This window comes from Neltuma alba, unplaced genomic scaffold (genome assembly GCF_004799145.2).
Source record: "Neltuma alba isolate B1F8T4 unplaced genomic scaffold, ASM479914v2 tig00007094_pilon, whole genome shotgun sequence".
In the NCBI taxonomy this organism is placed as follows: Eukaryota; Viridiplantae; Streptophyta; class Magnoliopsida; order Fabales; family Fabaceae; genus Neltuma; species Neltuma alba.
In genome coordinates, this window is record NW_021634665.1 from 31,568 (window position 1) to 48,446 (window position 16,879).

Consider the following 16,879-nt stretch of genomic DNA (forward strand, 5'->3'; position numbering starts at 1 on the left):
TTCTCTTTTTAGTTAGAAGTCCTTTGGCGTTAAGGTTTCACTTCAAAGTAAGATTTAAACTGATTATATACCTCGGTCTCACTGATCGTGCTATCATGTTTCCAGAATTTGATTTCCCCACAAAACCATGAAGTGAGTAGATTCCTACCTGTTTCGGGTCTTTTTGTCCTTAGCTAAAAAAAAACGGGAAGATCATTGTTAACGTCACAAACGTTAACTCGTTTATTTGAAGATACTTTTGTCTTCCATATATTTACCCCGGCATTCGCAGCTCCTTCTGTTTTTGGCAAACTTTTTTTGTTCTTAAAATCAGTGCTATTTGGATATAAAGGAGGAAAAACGAGTCAGACAAATTTATTGCCTTGTGATTAGGAAGTCATCGTCATCATCTTTATCTTTCTCCATCAGATAACCTAGAATACCAGCATACAACAGATTGAAAGAGAAAAGCATTCCTGTACAACTTTACAAGGGAAAAAAAAGAACACTCTACTTCAGGTAAAAAAAAAAAAAAAACCCACTTCACAACTACTTCTTGATTCACCATCAACAGCCTCTTAAGCATTTTTGATACATGATGCTGCTGAGCAGGGGGGAGTTAGGATTCAGTTATGAGCGGGCTAAGATTAAAAAGCACATATAGTACAAAGTTTGCGTGAATTTTGAAGGGCCAGAAATGCATAATATTTGTATATTACTGAGAAAAAAAATTAGAACTTGCTCCCTCCGCCATGTTACTGTGAGACCTTTGGCTTTGATATTTGACAAAGTAAGTTGAGAGTGATCATCAGCAGAATGAGTTAAAACCATTGCTGTTTAGGTCTTCTTGCAGCAAAACACCTTCACCTGCTGGATGATTCTCTCCTTCCCCTTTCACAATCTTTATCCAGTTTTGTTGAAGAATTTCTCTGATCTCAGCATCGCTGAATCCCCGGCAAGGGGCAAAAAAGGAAAAAAGAAAAAGAAAAAAAGATCTCCTTAGACAGACGAGTTTAGTTATATGATAATTCAATCAATGAATCATTTATGCTAGAATCTGAGGTACAATCAGACGGAAAATAACTCGACTTCTCGAGAGTTGTTATTCTTCACTGAATCACTTTACCTTAGAAGATGACTAGGTGGCTTTGATGTTCGTTGAAAACGAGGTCCTTCGTCGTACCCTTCACAGAATATTTCACCATTTTCGTCCTGGTAGCAAACTATGCCCTCAGATCGATTCTCATATACCTGTTACGTTGGAAACAGTCCACTTCAATAAGTAAACAGAAATTTTTATAAACTCATATTTCTGATCTCTTACATGGATTCATCTTCCCCATCTTGGATAAGAGTAAGAGAGATAGAAGAAGGATATTGACCTTGTTCTTGATGGAAGCTCTGATCCTCTGGGTAAATGATGCTTTTTTCAGGGGGACAAAGCTGCGCTTGGACTTCACATCCTTGCTTGCAATCTTTAGAAATGACCCAGATTTCTGAACTGGAATTTGAGTTGAACAAGCACAGATCATAGCCATCGTCAATATCTGATTCAACAAGAGAAAGAAGATGGAAGAGTAGAAGGAATAGAACAATTCTGGCCGAGCTCAATCTATATAGTGTACTAGTACTAAGGAATAATGATCTCACTTCAAAGTGACACGGTTTTGTTTTCTTTCTTGGGTTTGCTTAGATCATACCATAATAAATTCAATTATTGATGTCTAATCATACGTATAGATTAATCATGTAGGGCCTAACTTACTCATCCGCTACCTTCTTTGTTGTTGGCATTGAACTTAGTTTTTGGTTAATGATGCTTCACAGTGCTTCTTTCCTGTTCATTGGTTGGTCGGTCTCCTTCCCCTCATCACTTAGAAAAATGTTTCCACAGAATTTCAGTAATATATAGTTTGTTTAGACTGAGTATTTTTAGAATAATCCATAAAGTAATTTTCATACTATGGTACAAAATTTTTTGTTTGACTAATTCATCGAAAATTTATTGAGAGGGGAAAAAAAAGCTGTGTGATTGCAAATTCAAAATTTTTAGCAGAATTTTAGGTTTTCTTTTTATTATTGACTGATACGGATCCAAGTTCAGCAAGGACTTAATGAAAGAAAAGATCTTCCGACTTAATCTTTATCATCCAAGCTTGAACGTAAGATCTTATCTAAGTGGTTGTAAGGTCTTATCATTAGTTGTTAAAAACATCGATGGCTAAAAATGCTGCAAAAATCTCAGCAAAAAAATATCTTTTAAATTTTAAAATTTCAAATTAGTCTTGTTTATTACAACATAATTTTTGATCTAGAATTTGGCAATCAGAGAGGTATTTATTTTTGGGATTTTCTTAGAGGATTTTAAAATATGTCTTTCTATAAGAGCACTACATTATTTTGTCTTGTCATGCCAATAAGTTATAAATAAATTTTAATCTAATAACGTAAATATTTGATTTCATTGAAGAAAGGGAAAATTAGAGAGAAGGACCAAGAAAAGATTATATTTATTAGCACGGATCTTAAAAAGTGTAATTATTTAGGAGGACCAAATATCAATATATAAATTTTAAAAATACTAAAATGCCCCCAACGAAATCTCCTACAATTTCTCTAACCACTAACTTTACAACCTTTTTTTTCATTAATAAAAATATTTTTGCACTGTTACTCCTCCGATCCTTAATATAATACCTATTTAACTAATTTGATTAGATTAAGAAAGTTAGGTAAGTTAGTTAATTATAAGAAATGTAACACATTTTTCCTAAAACACCATAATCATATTTCTTAATACCCCATCTCCTTCTTTTACTTGATTATAGTTGAAGGAATATCTATAGGGGGTAATTTAGAGAAAATTGATAAATATGATAAATGAGTCATATATTTAGAATCAAAACCAACTCAACAATTGGGTCCTCTACTAAGGACCGAAGGAGTATTTTACTTTTATATCCATATTTTTATGATCTCAGTTTTCAGGTCTAATAACAATAAATAATTAAATAATGTTCAAATAAAATACATTTCGCCGAAACTATAACCTCACTCCATCCATGCTCAATTGATTGTAAACCCCCAGAAAAATTATAAACCAAATAATTCTGAGTGTGAAGTTTAAAAATTGAAATAACAACAAAAAATATTAATAAATCACATAGATCATGACACTAATGTTATCTAACACATTAACTTGAGAAATCTCAAAATTAATCTCCAAATATTATCTAGGTGCAATTAGACTCGCTGCATTAGTTGGTGAAGTCTATACAATATTACTATCATTATTAATGATCTTATAATGGCACAAACCATGAATTAACAACGGTTGGTATACGGCAATGAAAAGTATTAGTGGTATGAATCCATGTTGAGGAATGAAAAGAATGAGAGAGAAATATACCAGTATGAGATATTAAAAATTTAATAATTTAATTAAATCAAGGATTTAATTTAAAATTCAAAAGTAGTTGTTAGAGGAAAGATAGGAGATTTGGTTAAGGGTAATTTCGTATTTCTAAAATTATATTTTAATATTTAGTCCTCCTAAATAATTACACTTTTTTAGATCCTTCCCAATAAATATTACTTTTGGCAGGTCCTTCTCCCTGATTTTCCCGTTAAGAAATTACTCCTCCCCAAAAAAAAGGTGTACGTGCGTGCACGTTATGGAAGATACCAATATTTAATTATTACTCCCCCGGTCCTAAATATAAGACTTTTATATACACTAGTATAAGGGTCTTACATTTAGGATCCGGAGGAGTACATTATCTATAGGAAATTAAATTGCAAAATGTCACATGCTTGACGTACAATAATACTCCGAGGTCATCGCGGCAAAAAAAAGAAGAGGGAAGAATCAAATTGGAAATAAGTAAAACAGAATTTGTAAACCTAACACAATAATTGCATCTGAAACTGCATTAAAATAATTTTGATGATCAGAGAACGATTATATATTCTGTGTTTTCCATCCCAAGGAAGAGAACACAAACAAAAGAATCTAATATTCTTCTGTGCATCTTCTCGATTCACAGATTTAAAATATAAGTGGCTGCATAGATAAGCATCAAAAGAATTTTCACAATTATATAGCAATGGGTGAATTTAATATATAGATATGGTTGGGTTAAAGCAGACAGAAGCGGAGCCATTGGTTTTTGTTGCTTTCATGATGTTATAATTTTATTTTATTTTTCACTCAGTTTCACTTTATTCTATGATTATTTTTTTCCTTTCTTTAAGGACCCCAATTGCCACTTGCCTAGGCCTCATTGTGCAAGGATGAGTTGGCGTAAGGATAGGAAATAAATAATGTCAAGGACTTCTATTTTGTGATAAGGGAATATAAATATTTTCTTTGCCACTTATCAATGACGCATGGGCTTTCTTAAAGTCAAATTTACCATCTGTCCAAAGGATAGCCCTTAATTTCCAGCAATGACTTCACTAAATTATAATTAAAAAAGAGTCAAATCAATGTGATTTTCCTAACACGGAAACAAATTTATAAAATAAATCACAATACTCAGATATTTTAGTCATATTTTCCAATAAATGACGCAACCAGGCAAGAACTAATAATGATTACTCCTAATATTGAGTTCTCATTGCTAGTAGCCTGTAATCTAATAGTATGAAAACTTATTTATAAATGAGAGCGTATGAGGCGCTATTGTCACTAAATATGAGCATATCTTCTTACAAAAATTTAAATATTAGTTCGTTATGTTATGGGAGACTAACTCCTTCCTAGACTTGGTTACACTTGTAATTTCAATTGTTTGCTTCTTTAAATTTTAAAAAATGCTTTTTGGGCCCTCACAGTTGTGGTTTTTGTTGCATTTATTGGGCCACGTTTTTGGTTACTTGGTCAATTGTGAGTTCATTTTAGGCCTCACCCAAAGTTAGCGATCTGGGTTTGATCATGTGGGTGAGCAGTATATGGGATTATTCCTGAAGCCCAAGTGTCTTCTGGACCCCAGAGATAGATAGACCCAAGAGGACTACCGATAATTAAGTAAACTTTATTGGCTGAGGACTACCAATAATTAAATTGGAAGCAGGTGGTTTTGTTTTTGATGGAGAGCCATATGCACACTTTAAGCATCTAATTTGCAAAGTTCACTGTTCTAAGCCCCATTTGGATTCACCATTAAAAACTCTTATAATTATATTTTATGTCAGTCGAGACAAAACTCCTCTCATATACTTTGTATTTTATTAATCATACTTAAAAAGCTACTTATAATTTTGCAAATGACATGGATTGGGGTCGCTCAGCTCTTTATTAAGGTCTCAAAGTTCCCTCGTCTTTTATCTCATGAATCATGATGATGTAGCCGTTTTGTCATCTCTGGTCTTCCTTAAAATATAAACGGCAGTGTCACAATCCCAGTGAGTGGGAAAAAATCCCCCGTTTTTGGCCTCCTCTTAATTCTCCCCACGTGACTCTGCCCATTTTTAATCTAAAAGATTTGGATTTGTTGTTGTATTTTATGTAATAAAAAATTAAAAGAAAAATCATTACGAGTCCTTTAAAAAAAATAATTATTAAAGAAAACTCAATAATAAATAAACAGCACGAAGTTATTACTTTTTGCACTAAAATTTGTCGTAGGCTCCTTAGATGTTGTTCCCTTATTTTGAAATTTTTTTGTAATTGCATTCCTTCTTTGAAACCTTATAATAATTAATCTAAATTTAAATAAATTTGAAGTTATTTGCTCAGCCCTACACCATTCTTTGATATTAAGTTAATGATGGTAAAAGGAGTTCACTTACTTGAGTGGGATAGGAATGTTGTTTTTGTTAACTTGAAGGTTCATTCTTTTACAGCTTCATTTGTAATGTTAAGGATAATTAACTCTAATCTTTGCTTTGAGTTGAGGAGAATTTTGCGAAAGCATTCTTTACTTTTACTTGAATTATTAATAAAGATGTATTGTGACCTGAATTAGTATTTATCTTACCATCATTTCTCTTCTTGTTTCTTTTTTTTTGAGTAATTTTTATTAGGATCATCGTGTATGATGATAATTTAATTACCATAGATCAACTTTTACCGAGTTAAAGCATTAAGGGTATTTATTACTCTTCTGGTCCTTAATACAAGACCCATTTAACTAATTTGATTATATTAAAAAAGTTAGGTAAGTTAGTTAATTATAAGAAATGTGACACATTTTTCCTAAAACACTATAATCATATTTCTTAATACCTCATCTCCCTCTTTTACCTGATTATGATTAAGGAAGTATCTATAAAAGTAATTTAGAGAAAACTGATAAATATAAGAAATGAGTCTTATATTAAAGATCAAAACCAACTCGAATCGGAAGAGTACTAGATTTCAAGGAATATATTAGACAGATTAGATAGAAGAGTAGATTAGATTAGAAGATTAATATAATGCAGGCCAATAATTTAATTTAATTAATCAATAAATGACACATTGGCAGAAATTTTAAAAAAAAAAAAACAGAACAGTGAATGCCATAAATAGTATCAGTACCATGATAAAATTTCCCTTTGTGACGTAGCCTCTGAGACTGCATATAATAAAGCAAGCCTGGCTCTCTACACTCTACACTCTCCCACTTCTTCTTCTTCAGATCGCTCTGCCATGAATCCCTCCCGCCATGAATGCTTTCAAGCTTTGTCTTTCTCAGCTTCTTCACAAGGGGTGACCAAGAAAGATCCCACATTTCATTCCTTTAACTTCAATTGTTTAGTCCTATTGAAGTTTAATCTTAGCTTGTGTTTCTTTTCTGATTCAGGAATCGCCATTGCCAGGGAATACCAGCTTGTTTGTGAAAAATAAAGACAACCCGTTTGCAGAAGCAATCCCTGACCCACTCTGTAAGCTTCATCTGCGAGAAACCTCGGAGTTCGTGAAGTCGTTTCCCACGTCACACAAAAACAGAGGTTTTCTCGGGGTTTCGTCTCAGAATAAAACAAGAGTAGAAGCTCCTTCAACCCCAGGAAGACCCATATTTAGCTTCAGAAAGAGCAACCTCTCTTCGAAATGGGAAGACGCAGAGAAATGGGTCATTGGCAGCCATGGCTCTCCTGCTCGTACGACCAAGATATTATCAACATCATCATCATCATCTTCGGCGTTCTCCAAGATTAGAACATCATGTGACAATGTCTTCAAGGTACGCAACACTGCTGATGATTTCTCGGAGCAACCGAGGGCCACACAGGAAAAGGTGTTCAGAGCTGTCTCAAGCCTTCAAATTTCTCCTGCAACTTTGGACCACCATGAGGTCCCTTCCCCAACAGACATGATGCTACAAGGTAGGATCCCCTGTTTTCTTGTTATCATTATTCTCAATCTACGTTTTCATGTAACTTAATTTTCCTACTTTATGCTTCTCATAAATGTTTTGCTTTTTTATTCGTTATTTCACCATAAGGAGTCCAACTTTGCAAGTATTGTCTTCCTTTTTCTCATAATAAACTTTACCCATTTATAGAGAGAGGCTTGTTTCAGAGTGTTTTGCTCACCTGGACTCGTTTCCTCTTGGAGTTCATTTGAAGTTGAATAGTAAAACTGCATTAATTTGAAGATTCATTTCATGTTTGATCAAATACATGAAATACAGATAAGTTTACAGAGAAGAAAGGGTCAAATTTTCCCAATTTCAGAGACAGTGGGACAGAGATGACTCCTCTAGGAAGCTCCACAACTTCAAGGTGTCACACACCATTCAAGAGCTCATCTCCAGCTCGCCATAACACTCCTGCAAATAGGTCTGCTCCATACAGCAACGTTAGCTGCTGTACTAGCGACCTTATTCAGTTAGAGGAGTGTCATTTTGCCAAGCTGCAACTAGGAACAAAGTTCGATTCCAATTGGAGCTCAAGGGAGGAAGAGGAAGAAGAAGCTTCAAAGAGCCTGAGACATGACGCTTACCAAACCCAGAAAGCTGATTCAGATGCCATCGCTGCTGCTTGGCAAGAAAATGAGAAGACTAAATCTTGTCTGAGGTAATTAAATCTTGAAGTAATTAGTGGTTTAAGATGCAATTAATTAGTTAAAACCACATTAGTGAAATAGCAACGCGTCGGCAAAACAAAAAACAAAAAGAAATAAACCATGTTAGGTGGACAATGATGGTTCGGCATCTCATCCCTTAAGGAAGTGGTTGGGGATTCAATCCTCAACTCTTGTGAATAGAAAGCACCCCCTGGCCAGTTCCCTACCGCTTCATGCACCGACTGTAGGAACGAGGGATTAGTCTCATGGCTACCGGCTGTGGGAGGAATCCAAATAAAAAACCAAAAAAAAGAATAGCAACACATTGCGTGCGTGATATGTAAACATGATAATTTCCTAAGACTAAAGCTATGTAAACTCATCAATTTACCAAAGTGTCAGTTTAATTTCTTTTGAAAGGTCTCTGCTTTTTAATTTCGCCTGATATGTATGGTGAGGGCTTGTGATTTGAAAGTGCAGGTATCAGATTGAAGAAGCGAAAATCCGAGCTTGGACAAACCTCCAAAGTGCTAAAGCAGAAGCCCAATTGAAAAAGCTTGAGGTGCCCTTCATTTCTTTTCCCAATGATCATGGAAGGATTAAGTTTCATATTTTAGTTGAATCCCTTAAATTTGCTCTGAGGGAAGTTATGAATGTGGTGGTTGGTGGCATACAGGTGAAAATACAAAAGATGAGATGGAAGCAGGAAGAGAAAGTGATGAAGAGAATGGAAGTGGTTAAGAGGAAAGCAGAAGAATGGAGAGAGGCAGCAAGAGAGCAGCACATGGTGGAGAAGGCAAATGAAGAATCTCAAAAGCCGCTGAAGAATCCATTTTCAAGTTATGCTACTTCTTGTGGTTGTTTTCCATACACTAGCACAAATAATACTTAAATATCCTCGTAAGCTTGCCCAATAATATCCTTATTATGTAGTGCTAGTCTCCAATCAAAGGAATGAGAACCTACATATACCATAATACCAATTTGGATGGTTTCATGTTTAAGGCTATTCAGAGTTCAGATTCAGATGTCATATCAGAAAGACACATCACACAAAGTTCAAGAAGAGCTGTCCCAATTTTTCAGGCTCACGCGAGTTTGCGTCAACACAACATGGTGAACCCCGACGGCCGACAATGCAGATTATGAGCAGAGAGAACAAAAGCGAAGCTGAAGTTTAGCTGTAACTTCAACTGCTTTTGGCAATCCAGAATCTTTCTGTTGGGTGCTGCAGAGGACCAGACTTGATTTCTGTGTCGTGTTTCTGAAATCTTACCCTGATTTATTCCACTTTCAAGCTCATCACTGCACGCCTTTCCAAATGCATGCTAGTCTCATTTACTGCACAAGATTTTATTTCAGAAATCCAAATATATCTCCCCGTGTCTCTGATGAATCTGATATATCCTGACCATTCTTCCATGAAAATAGTACTGTTGAACTTTGGTCCCACTCCCCTCAAGTTTTCGGGCGAGGAGGTGATCACATAATTGGTTTTGTTTAATTATTATATTATATAATTGGGATATCCTCATTTGATACTATTTATAAGGTACTTTCAACATATCTCGTACATGTTAAGAAAAACTTTAAATTACATTAACTTTCTATTAAAATATAATAATTTTTTAATTTTACCCCATTTAATATATACACCTTTAAAAAAATAATTATCTACAACTTAATAAATAAAAAAACAAGAGAATACATTTAATAAAATAGCTTATAACTAGGACAAAAGAAAACCTTTCTTTACCTTATTTTATAAGATCAAAGGAGTAAAACATAGTGGAAATGAATGCTATCAGCCTTGGAGAACATGTACTTTCTTCTCGTAAATATTTTACTCCTCTGGTCCTTATTATAAGACCCAATTTGACTTTTTATTTGGTCCTAATTATAAGACCCAATCCATTTTATCTCTTATATTTATGCATTTTTTTCCAAGATAATCCTTCTAATAATGATAGTTTTAGCCAATATACTTAATTAGCAAGGATATTTTAGGAAAAACAACACTTATTTATTATAAATAACTAACTTAACTTACTTCCTTAATCTCCTCAAATAAGTCAATTGGGTCTTATAATTAGAACCGGAGGAGTATTTATTTAATCAAATAGTTTAATCATCTTTTATTTTTTTTGTCAAGCATTGTAAAAAGAAATGTGTTATTCAACTCGATTTTTTATTAAAATTCATTTTTAAAACATTTCTTTAAATGTCATCACACTCATTATTTAAAATTTTTAATTTACAGGAAAAAAGAAAAGAAGCCGACAATTAGATTATAAAAGAAAATCAATGATTTTAAAAATTTAAATATAAATTTTAATTAGAATTTAAAAGCTAAAGTGTTAAACTTAAGGGTAAGTTTCGAAAGTAAAAAAGGAAAGTTGATGAATATGAGATATAAAAAGAAAATAAATGACAAAAAATAAATCAATCCACACTCCTAGCCTCTGTGTGTCCACATACCAAATCATTCCTTTTCAGTTCGGTCATTCCTGGAGCTCAAAAGTTTTCAAATTCCCAGTATTTTTGTGCAATTCCATGTACTTGCAAGGAACCCTAACAGAACAAGTACCGATGGCATTGAAGCTGTAAAAGTAATTTTCAAGTGCACAATAGGCAATGAATTATTGAAGGGGGCATGCTAATCCCCACAACTATCTGCAACATCTATTTCAGCTGTTCAAGTGCGCCTAAGAATTTTTGGAACCTGTATGACTCATGCAAAGGTGTATCTTGGCTTCCATGGCTCCAGACTCATGGAAACAAGAAGCAATGGGTTAAAAGCCACCCAACAAAAGCAGTTTTTTTCCCTTCTCTTTTGAACTACTACTGATTACCACAGATAAAATTTCTATCACATCCAGAAACTCAAAGTCTATAACTGTCAAAACTCAAAAGTTGATTGGCTACCCTTATTGTAATGGAAGAAACTCAATCAGGATTCCTCAGTCGCGAAACTCATCCATGAACTTTTTGTGGAACTCCGTCAAGCCGGAAACAATTGCTGGAATCTTCTCTTCTTGAGGCAGGATTGTGCACCTAAAGTGCCAGGTCCCAGGAACCTAGCATGACAGTATCACAATCCAAAATTAAGTTAATAATTCCCAGACATACAGAAAACTTTGGTTTTTTGAATCAGTCAATAATATGATGTTGCATTAGTAAGATATATCCATATGTCATGTTCTCGAAAATTTTAGATATATCTTTTCAAATTTGAGCCATTTGCGATCTGAACCCTCCCTTGACAGTCAGGGTGTTGGATGTCACTTTACCCATTCTTAATATTTAAAGTTGAGGGAGGTTGTTCACAAATAACCTAAAGTTAAAAGCATAGTTTGTATTTTTCCAAAGTTTTTATCAAAGAATCTAATCACGAACGCTTAAGAAGCTATAGCAAAGCCCTGTCACTTCTGAGATTAACGGAAAAGCAAATTGGTTATGACAAACGACCAGTTTTATTGATCAATCAGAACATAAATCGCATGCAAGTCAGCAGGAGCAGGTTTTGTTTTACTATAGCAAATCAATAGAAACTAACCTGTCCAAAACCAGAACCAGGGACGACGACAACTCCAGTGGCATTGAGGACACGCTGACAGTAGAAAGCATCAGGAGCCTTTTTAGCAGCCTCAGCAGCTTTGATTGCCTTTTCAGGGAGGCGAATACGGGGAAAAAGATACATTGCCCCTTCTGCTTTGTTGCATGTCACACCCTCTAGTTTGTTGAATGCTTCTTCCAGTGTCTGAGTCAAGAACATAAATCCAAAAAGATAGAACCATCAAGCATAAGTAGATAAACAAGGGAAACAAGGATAAAAGTAGGGTTGGTGACAGTCGCTTTGCAGTGTTGGACACCCCCTTTAATATCATGTTTGCACAGAAGATTATGTGAGATGAAGAAAGAGAAGAAGCTAAGAAATTTTGTTGAAATATTACTCTTTTGGCATGATTAATATACAATCATCAACCAGAATTAGTAGAACTAAACTCCTTTTTGGGTAACTGACCTTTGCACGCCTAGCAAGAGAAGATAGAATGCCATCTCTCTCTGCAATATACGACTCATAGGACTCATCTCCAACCTGCAGCCATCCATTGAAATTCACCAAGTGTCATATGGGAAATGCAGTTAATGCTAGAAATAGTCTCTCGAGTTTCATGCCCACATTCTCAAAACAAAATGTTTGTATCGTAGCATATTTAAAAATAAAGTTATAAGCCTAGTATCACATTGTTCACAGTAAATACAAATGAGATCTGCCGCTACTGACATGCCTTCCCAAGTCACAGACTCAACTTGCTGATCCATCTAATGTGTTTCTACATGGTTCTCAGGTTGAGTTCGTTCTGAACAAGCTAAAACCATAAAAAAATTTGGCGAGGCAAGATTGAAAACAGTGCAGAACATTCTAGAGCAAGTGTAACAGCTTAGCTTCCAATCAACCTCTTGCTCTCACTTAAGCCAAAATGGGTCAGTTTTACTGATTACGGTGTTGTTGGAGGGACAATTGATTTGACTTTAGAGAAGCAAAGAACTAACCTTGGGAGGGCTCATGACCAGGCTAGCAAGAATTTGACCTGAGATATTTGAACAAAGATTCACAGAGGCCACCTTGTATATCTGTTCCCTCACGTCTGCAGAAAACCCAGTCACCTCCATATAACCTCCCCGTTTCCCACACTCTCCATAATAGCCTGGAATCAATGAGAAAGACATTATGCATTGGTATCGATCATATTGCGATGATTGTCTGTCTATTCTTTCCTTTTGTTGAGATAAACGATTTCTTTTACCAACTTGCCTTTGGAAACTGATTGGAACGATACCAAGGATATATCATCCTCGCCATAGCCCATAGATCGAGATACCTTCTTGAAAGAATGAAATTTTTTCTCAGGAACATAAATATTTTCTTGATACACCTGCAAAATGATATATGTTTCAGTTAAGGTGTCATGCTTTTGGTTAAAAAAAAAAAAGTGTCATGCATTTGTAATACTGTACAAAATTCTCCCGAAAAAAAAAAAACCCAGTTACCTCATCAGCTAAGAGAACCAAACCTTCTTCCTTGCAAAATTTCACAATGTCCCGCTGGTTTTCCTCAGCAAGAACCTACAAGGCATGACAGAAAATCCACGTTTTATTATTTAGCAAGCTTAGCTTCAAACCTTGAATACTCTCTTGTATTAATATTACTAATTTCACTGCAATTCACCTGCCCAGTTGGGTTGCCCGGATTTATAACGACCAAAGCTCTAACACTGATGCCCTTGGATTTGGCAGTCTCCAACTGGCTCTTGAGCTCAGGTATTTCCAAACCCCAACCAGATGCTTCATCAAGATAATAAGGTACCTTCAAAAGAATAATGGCAAAGTTATCCAACAATACTAATCTAAGAAATAATAAAACACAATTTACATTTTTTTTTCAATTTGAAGGTATTCCTAGCCATTCAAACATGCAAGAGTGATTTTTCTCATTGACTTGTTCAAAGATGACCTATATAACCCTTTCATATCAGCGCAATGGAACACATCAAAATATCAGTCTAATTTAAAACATGTATTCATCTCGCATGGGTAAAGACCTACCAAAGTGCCGCCATGGAGGGCAATTGAAGCTGAGTACAGAGGGTACTGAGGGATGGGGCACAAAATACCATCTTTTTCTGATCTTATGAGTAATTGCATCATCATATGGACCTGGCAAAATAGAAAAGATAATAATTTATTCAAATTGAAAATAAAGTCAGACCCTGGTGCTGCCATTCACCAAAACCCTCAGTAAATGAGGGCTCAAAAACCCCATTATCCAAGTCCACTAGGAAAACACTTCAGGAAAAATTTAAAGTTGAGTTACCGCTGGGCTTGCACCATCAGTCAAGAAAATGTCATTAGGATCAGCAGGAAAACCATCACGAGCTTCAATCCCAGCCGCAATTGTGTCACGTAAACCCTTGATACCCTGATATGAGAACAACATTTTCCTGATTTATTCTATGTATATCAATCTGACGCAGGAAATCTAGAGCAGATAGTGCAATCAGAACCTGACTATGACTATAGGCACCAGTAGCTCTCCCAGGAATCTGATCTAGAATCTGCCAAGCTCGCTCTATTGCATCAGCACTGAAAAATATCTCCAAAGACATGAAAGAGAATTATCAACAGCACAGATATTTTATTATGATAGAAGGGGATTGACAAAGTGAGATCCACTCAAATTAAATTAAATACCCATAATTTTAACATCTTATTCTTGACTCTTACGTCTCTATGAACATGTTCACGTACAAAAGCCAAGCAATCACATGAGTTCCATAGAGAAAATAATAATCCTGCACTTCACTAATTGTAGCCAGGAAATGTTTGCAATTGTATTGAAAGGTTCATGGGCTAATAATCTAGTTTCATTTCCCGAAGGGTACAATCGAAACTAATCAGATACAATTTACATACGTAAAATAGAACTGAGAGAAGGTGAAGGCTAAGTGACAAATTAATAAATTATAACATTGAAAATATTAATATTCCAGTTTGTTATTTTTTTTATTTCCAGATACAGGACAATTCGCTGTGTTTAATTATCCTGATACTTCACTAATGGTGTTGATCCCAATTACCTGAACAAACCCTGTGTTTCACTTTTGTCCAAAATGGTTGGATGGTCGCATAATGCAAGAACCTATAATATATATTAGATTGTCATGAAAAGGATTTCTTCAACAGTATGAACACTGCTGCACTTCACCATAAAAATAACAATAAACCAACCTCTCGGAAGAAAGTTATTGGCTGCTGGCCAAGAGACTGAGGATTACCAATGTTGCAGTAAATTATCTATTTTCAAACAATAGACAAGTCAGAAGAGTCAGAAACATTAATTTAAGTAAATGACAGAAGGGCACAGAATTGTGTAATTCAGCATACGCAGAGTTGTGGGAAGAATTTTATGGATAGCGTACACCCTTCAATTTTCAAGGTGAAATGGTACGGAAAAGCCAGATTATGTGAGATACTTTTCTATCATATAGAACTGACTCATTTAATAGGTCTGTCCAGTTTTGCAAGACTAATTACAAGGGAAAGTTTCCATTATAAACCATAGTTATAATATAATTATGGGAAAAACTTGACAAGTGAATTATAAACTAGCGATAGACAGGGCTGGATGGAAAGCTAAGCTATCTTGCTGCATATTTTCGTCCGCGTCAATAATCACAAACTGAACTCTTTTCTACTTTAGAAAAAGATATCAAGCGGAAACCAGTACCTCGTCAAATGGATGAGAGCCCGAATTAGCCTGTAGATCTTGTTGCAATTTCTGCAGCATTGAGACATGGCAAGGTATCAGTGAAGCCATTAATAATGTATTTTTCGGAAGAAAAAAAAAAAGAATCCACTGGAAACTTGATAGCATCGGATGCAGCTTCATCTGTCAAGCTATAGCGTCTAAAAAACCTTAGTATTAGTCCAAGTGTCCGTGCTGAAAGAGCATGAAGGCTGTGTTTTGCCAGTAAAGGATCTAAAACGTTTACGCCAAGGAAAGTTTATCTAGTCAAAAATAACTTTTCAATGAAAGCATTTAATCCCTTCAAGATGTTCAGCCAAATCACAGTACCTGGGCCATGGTAACGATTTCCCCTCGAACAGCATATTCACATTCCAGAACCTGCAGGAAAGGGAAAAAATGGTTTCAAGCAAACCCAAGGAGAATACATACTGGTGACAGCATGGCCAACAAAGGATCGTTTAGTGAATGGGATAATGGCCAAAATTGAAGCCACATGGTAACGACAGTTGACTATCACTCCAAGTAATCAATATGCAAAAGATATACTAGATCATAGTGCAAGAGAAAGTTGTTATCAATCCTCACCAGTCTCTCTACATAGAGACAACTAAAAGAACCTGAACGAGGTTAACTCTTAAAGACATCTTGAGAGAATTAAAGGGGACAAAAAAGGTCAAACCTTAGTTTTAGATCTCATGTGTTAAGTAATATAGAGAAATCAATACTCCGCAGGCTTAAAAATGATAAACGATAACCAAAAAGAGCTCATCTTTTTAACAGAAAAAACACATTTATAACATCAAGCAGGAAATTCTGCATCAACATAAATAAACTTCACTTCAAAAAGAGCACCGGTTATCAAAAATCAATATCATTGACGCACAGAGAAGCAATCACACAGTTCCAAGCTCGCAACTAGAGAATACGAAGAAAAGATAGGACATACTTTGGGATTGAGGTTGTGCAAGGTAACAGGAAAGGATGAATCAGAAGGAGAAGAAGCCATGGCAGAAGAATGGAAAGCAAGAGCAGGGAGAGGGGAAAGTGGACGGCTTTGAGGACGATGCTGCAGAGAACGGCTCAAAATGCACCTCACTCTCTCCGCAGCGAATTTCCGCATCGTATATAAAGGGGATTTTTATGATGTGATATTATTTCGTGGCATTAGAAATTTATGGACACGATCTCAAAGAAAAGAAGGCCCCGATCTCCAGGCGCCCACAGGATATGAACTGAATCTATGACTCGACCAGCCTCGTCCGCTACTCCTACTTTTCCTGCGCTAGTAGCCACCTTAGTCAATTTTTTTATTTTTCTTGGCCAGAGTTTCCCATTGGCCTTCAGGAAAAGTTACATTTAAGAGCCCAAGTTTTATGGATATCTAAATTTTAACTGGGTGTGTTGATCTCAAACTGACTTCACACCATGAACAAATAACTTCTAGTTTAATATGTTTGGATTGGTGGTTAAGTTGATGTACTACGTCCGATCCTAATTACAAAAGTTAGTTGATTAATTTAAGGAGATTAAAAAAAGAAATTAAGTTAATTATTTGTAATAAATAGATGCTATCTTTTCTAAAATATCCTTACTAA

General features: G+C 35.3%; 3 protein-coding genes across 3 annotated transcripts; 1 reads left to right on the forward strand and 2 right to left on the reverse strand.

The window, feature by feature from the left end:
• Positions 1-344: 344 nt before the first annotated feature.
• On the reverse strand, positions 345-1,633 carry LOC114751762 (uncharacterized). Its single transcript, XM_028940432.1, has 3 exons — positions 1,362-1,633; positions 1,106-1,230; positions 345-923 (listed from the first exon to the last, which is right to left on the reverse strand). The coding sequence occupies exons 1-3, from the start codon at positions 1,515-1,517 to the stop codon at positions 788-790; spliced, it is 417 nt and encodes a 138-aa protein (XP_028796265.1). The 5' UTR covers positions 1,518-1,633; the 3' UTR covers positions 345-787.
• Positions 1,634-4,085: 2,452 nt separating this feature from the next.
• LOC114751749 (uncharacterized) lies at positions 4,086-8,864 on the forward strand. Its single transcript, XM_028940419.1, has 6 exons — positions 4,086-4,089; positions 6,531-6,673; positions 6,768-7,290; positions 7,599-7,983; positions 8,453-8,534; positions 8,649-8,864. Exons 1-6 carry the CDS (start codon positions 4,086-4,088, stop codon positions 8,862-8,864), a joined length of 1,353 nt encoding a protein of 450 aa, XP_028796252.1.
• Positions 8,865-10,428: 1,564 nt separating this feature from the next.
• LOC114751745 (alanine aminotransferase 2, mitochondrial) lies at positions 10,429-16,551 on the reverse strand. Its single transcript, XM_028940413.1, has 15 exons — positions 16,231-16,551; positions 15,612-15,662; positions 15,264-15,314; positions 14,765-14,830; positions 14,614-14,675; positions 14,041-14,119; positions 13,851-13,955; positions 13,583-13,693; positions 13,206-13,343; positions 13,028-13,102; positions 12,792-12,912; positions 12,530-12,684; positions 11,997-12,071; positions 11,529-11,732; positions 10,429-11,049 (listed from the first exon to the last, which is right to left on the reverse strand). The coding sequence occupies exons 1-15, from the start codon at positions 16,402-16,404 to the stop codon at positions 10,933-10,935; spliced, it is 1,584 nt and encodes a 527-aa protein (XP_028796246.1). The 5' UTR covers positions 16,405-16,551; the 3' UTR covers positions 10,429-10,932.
• Between the last annotated feature and the right edge of the window lie 328 nt (positions 16,552-16,879).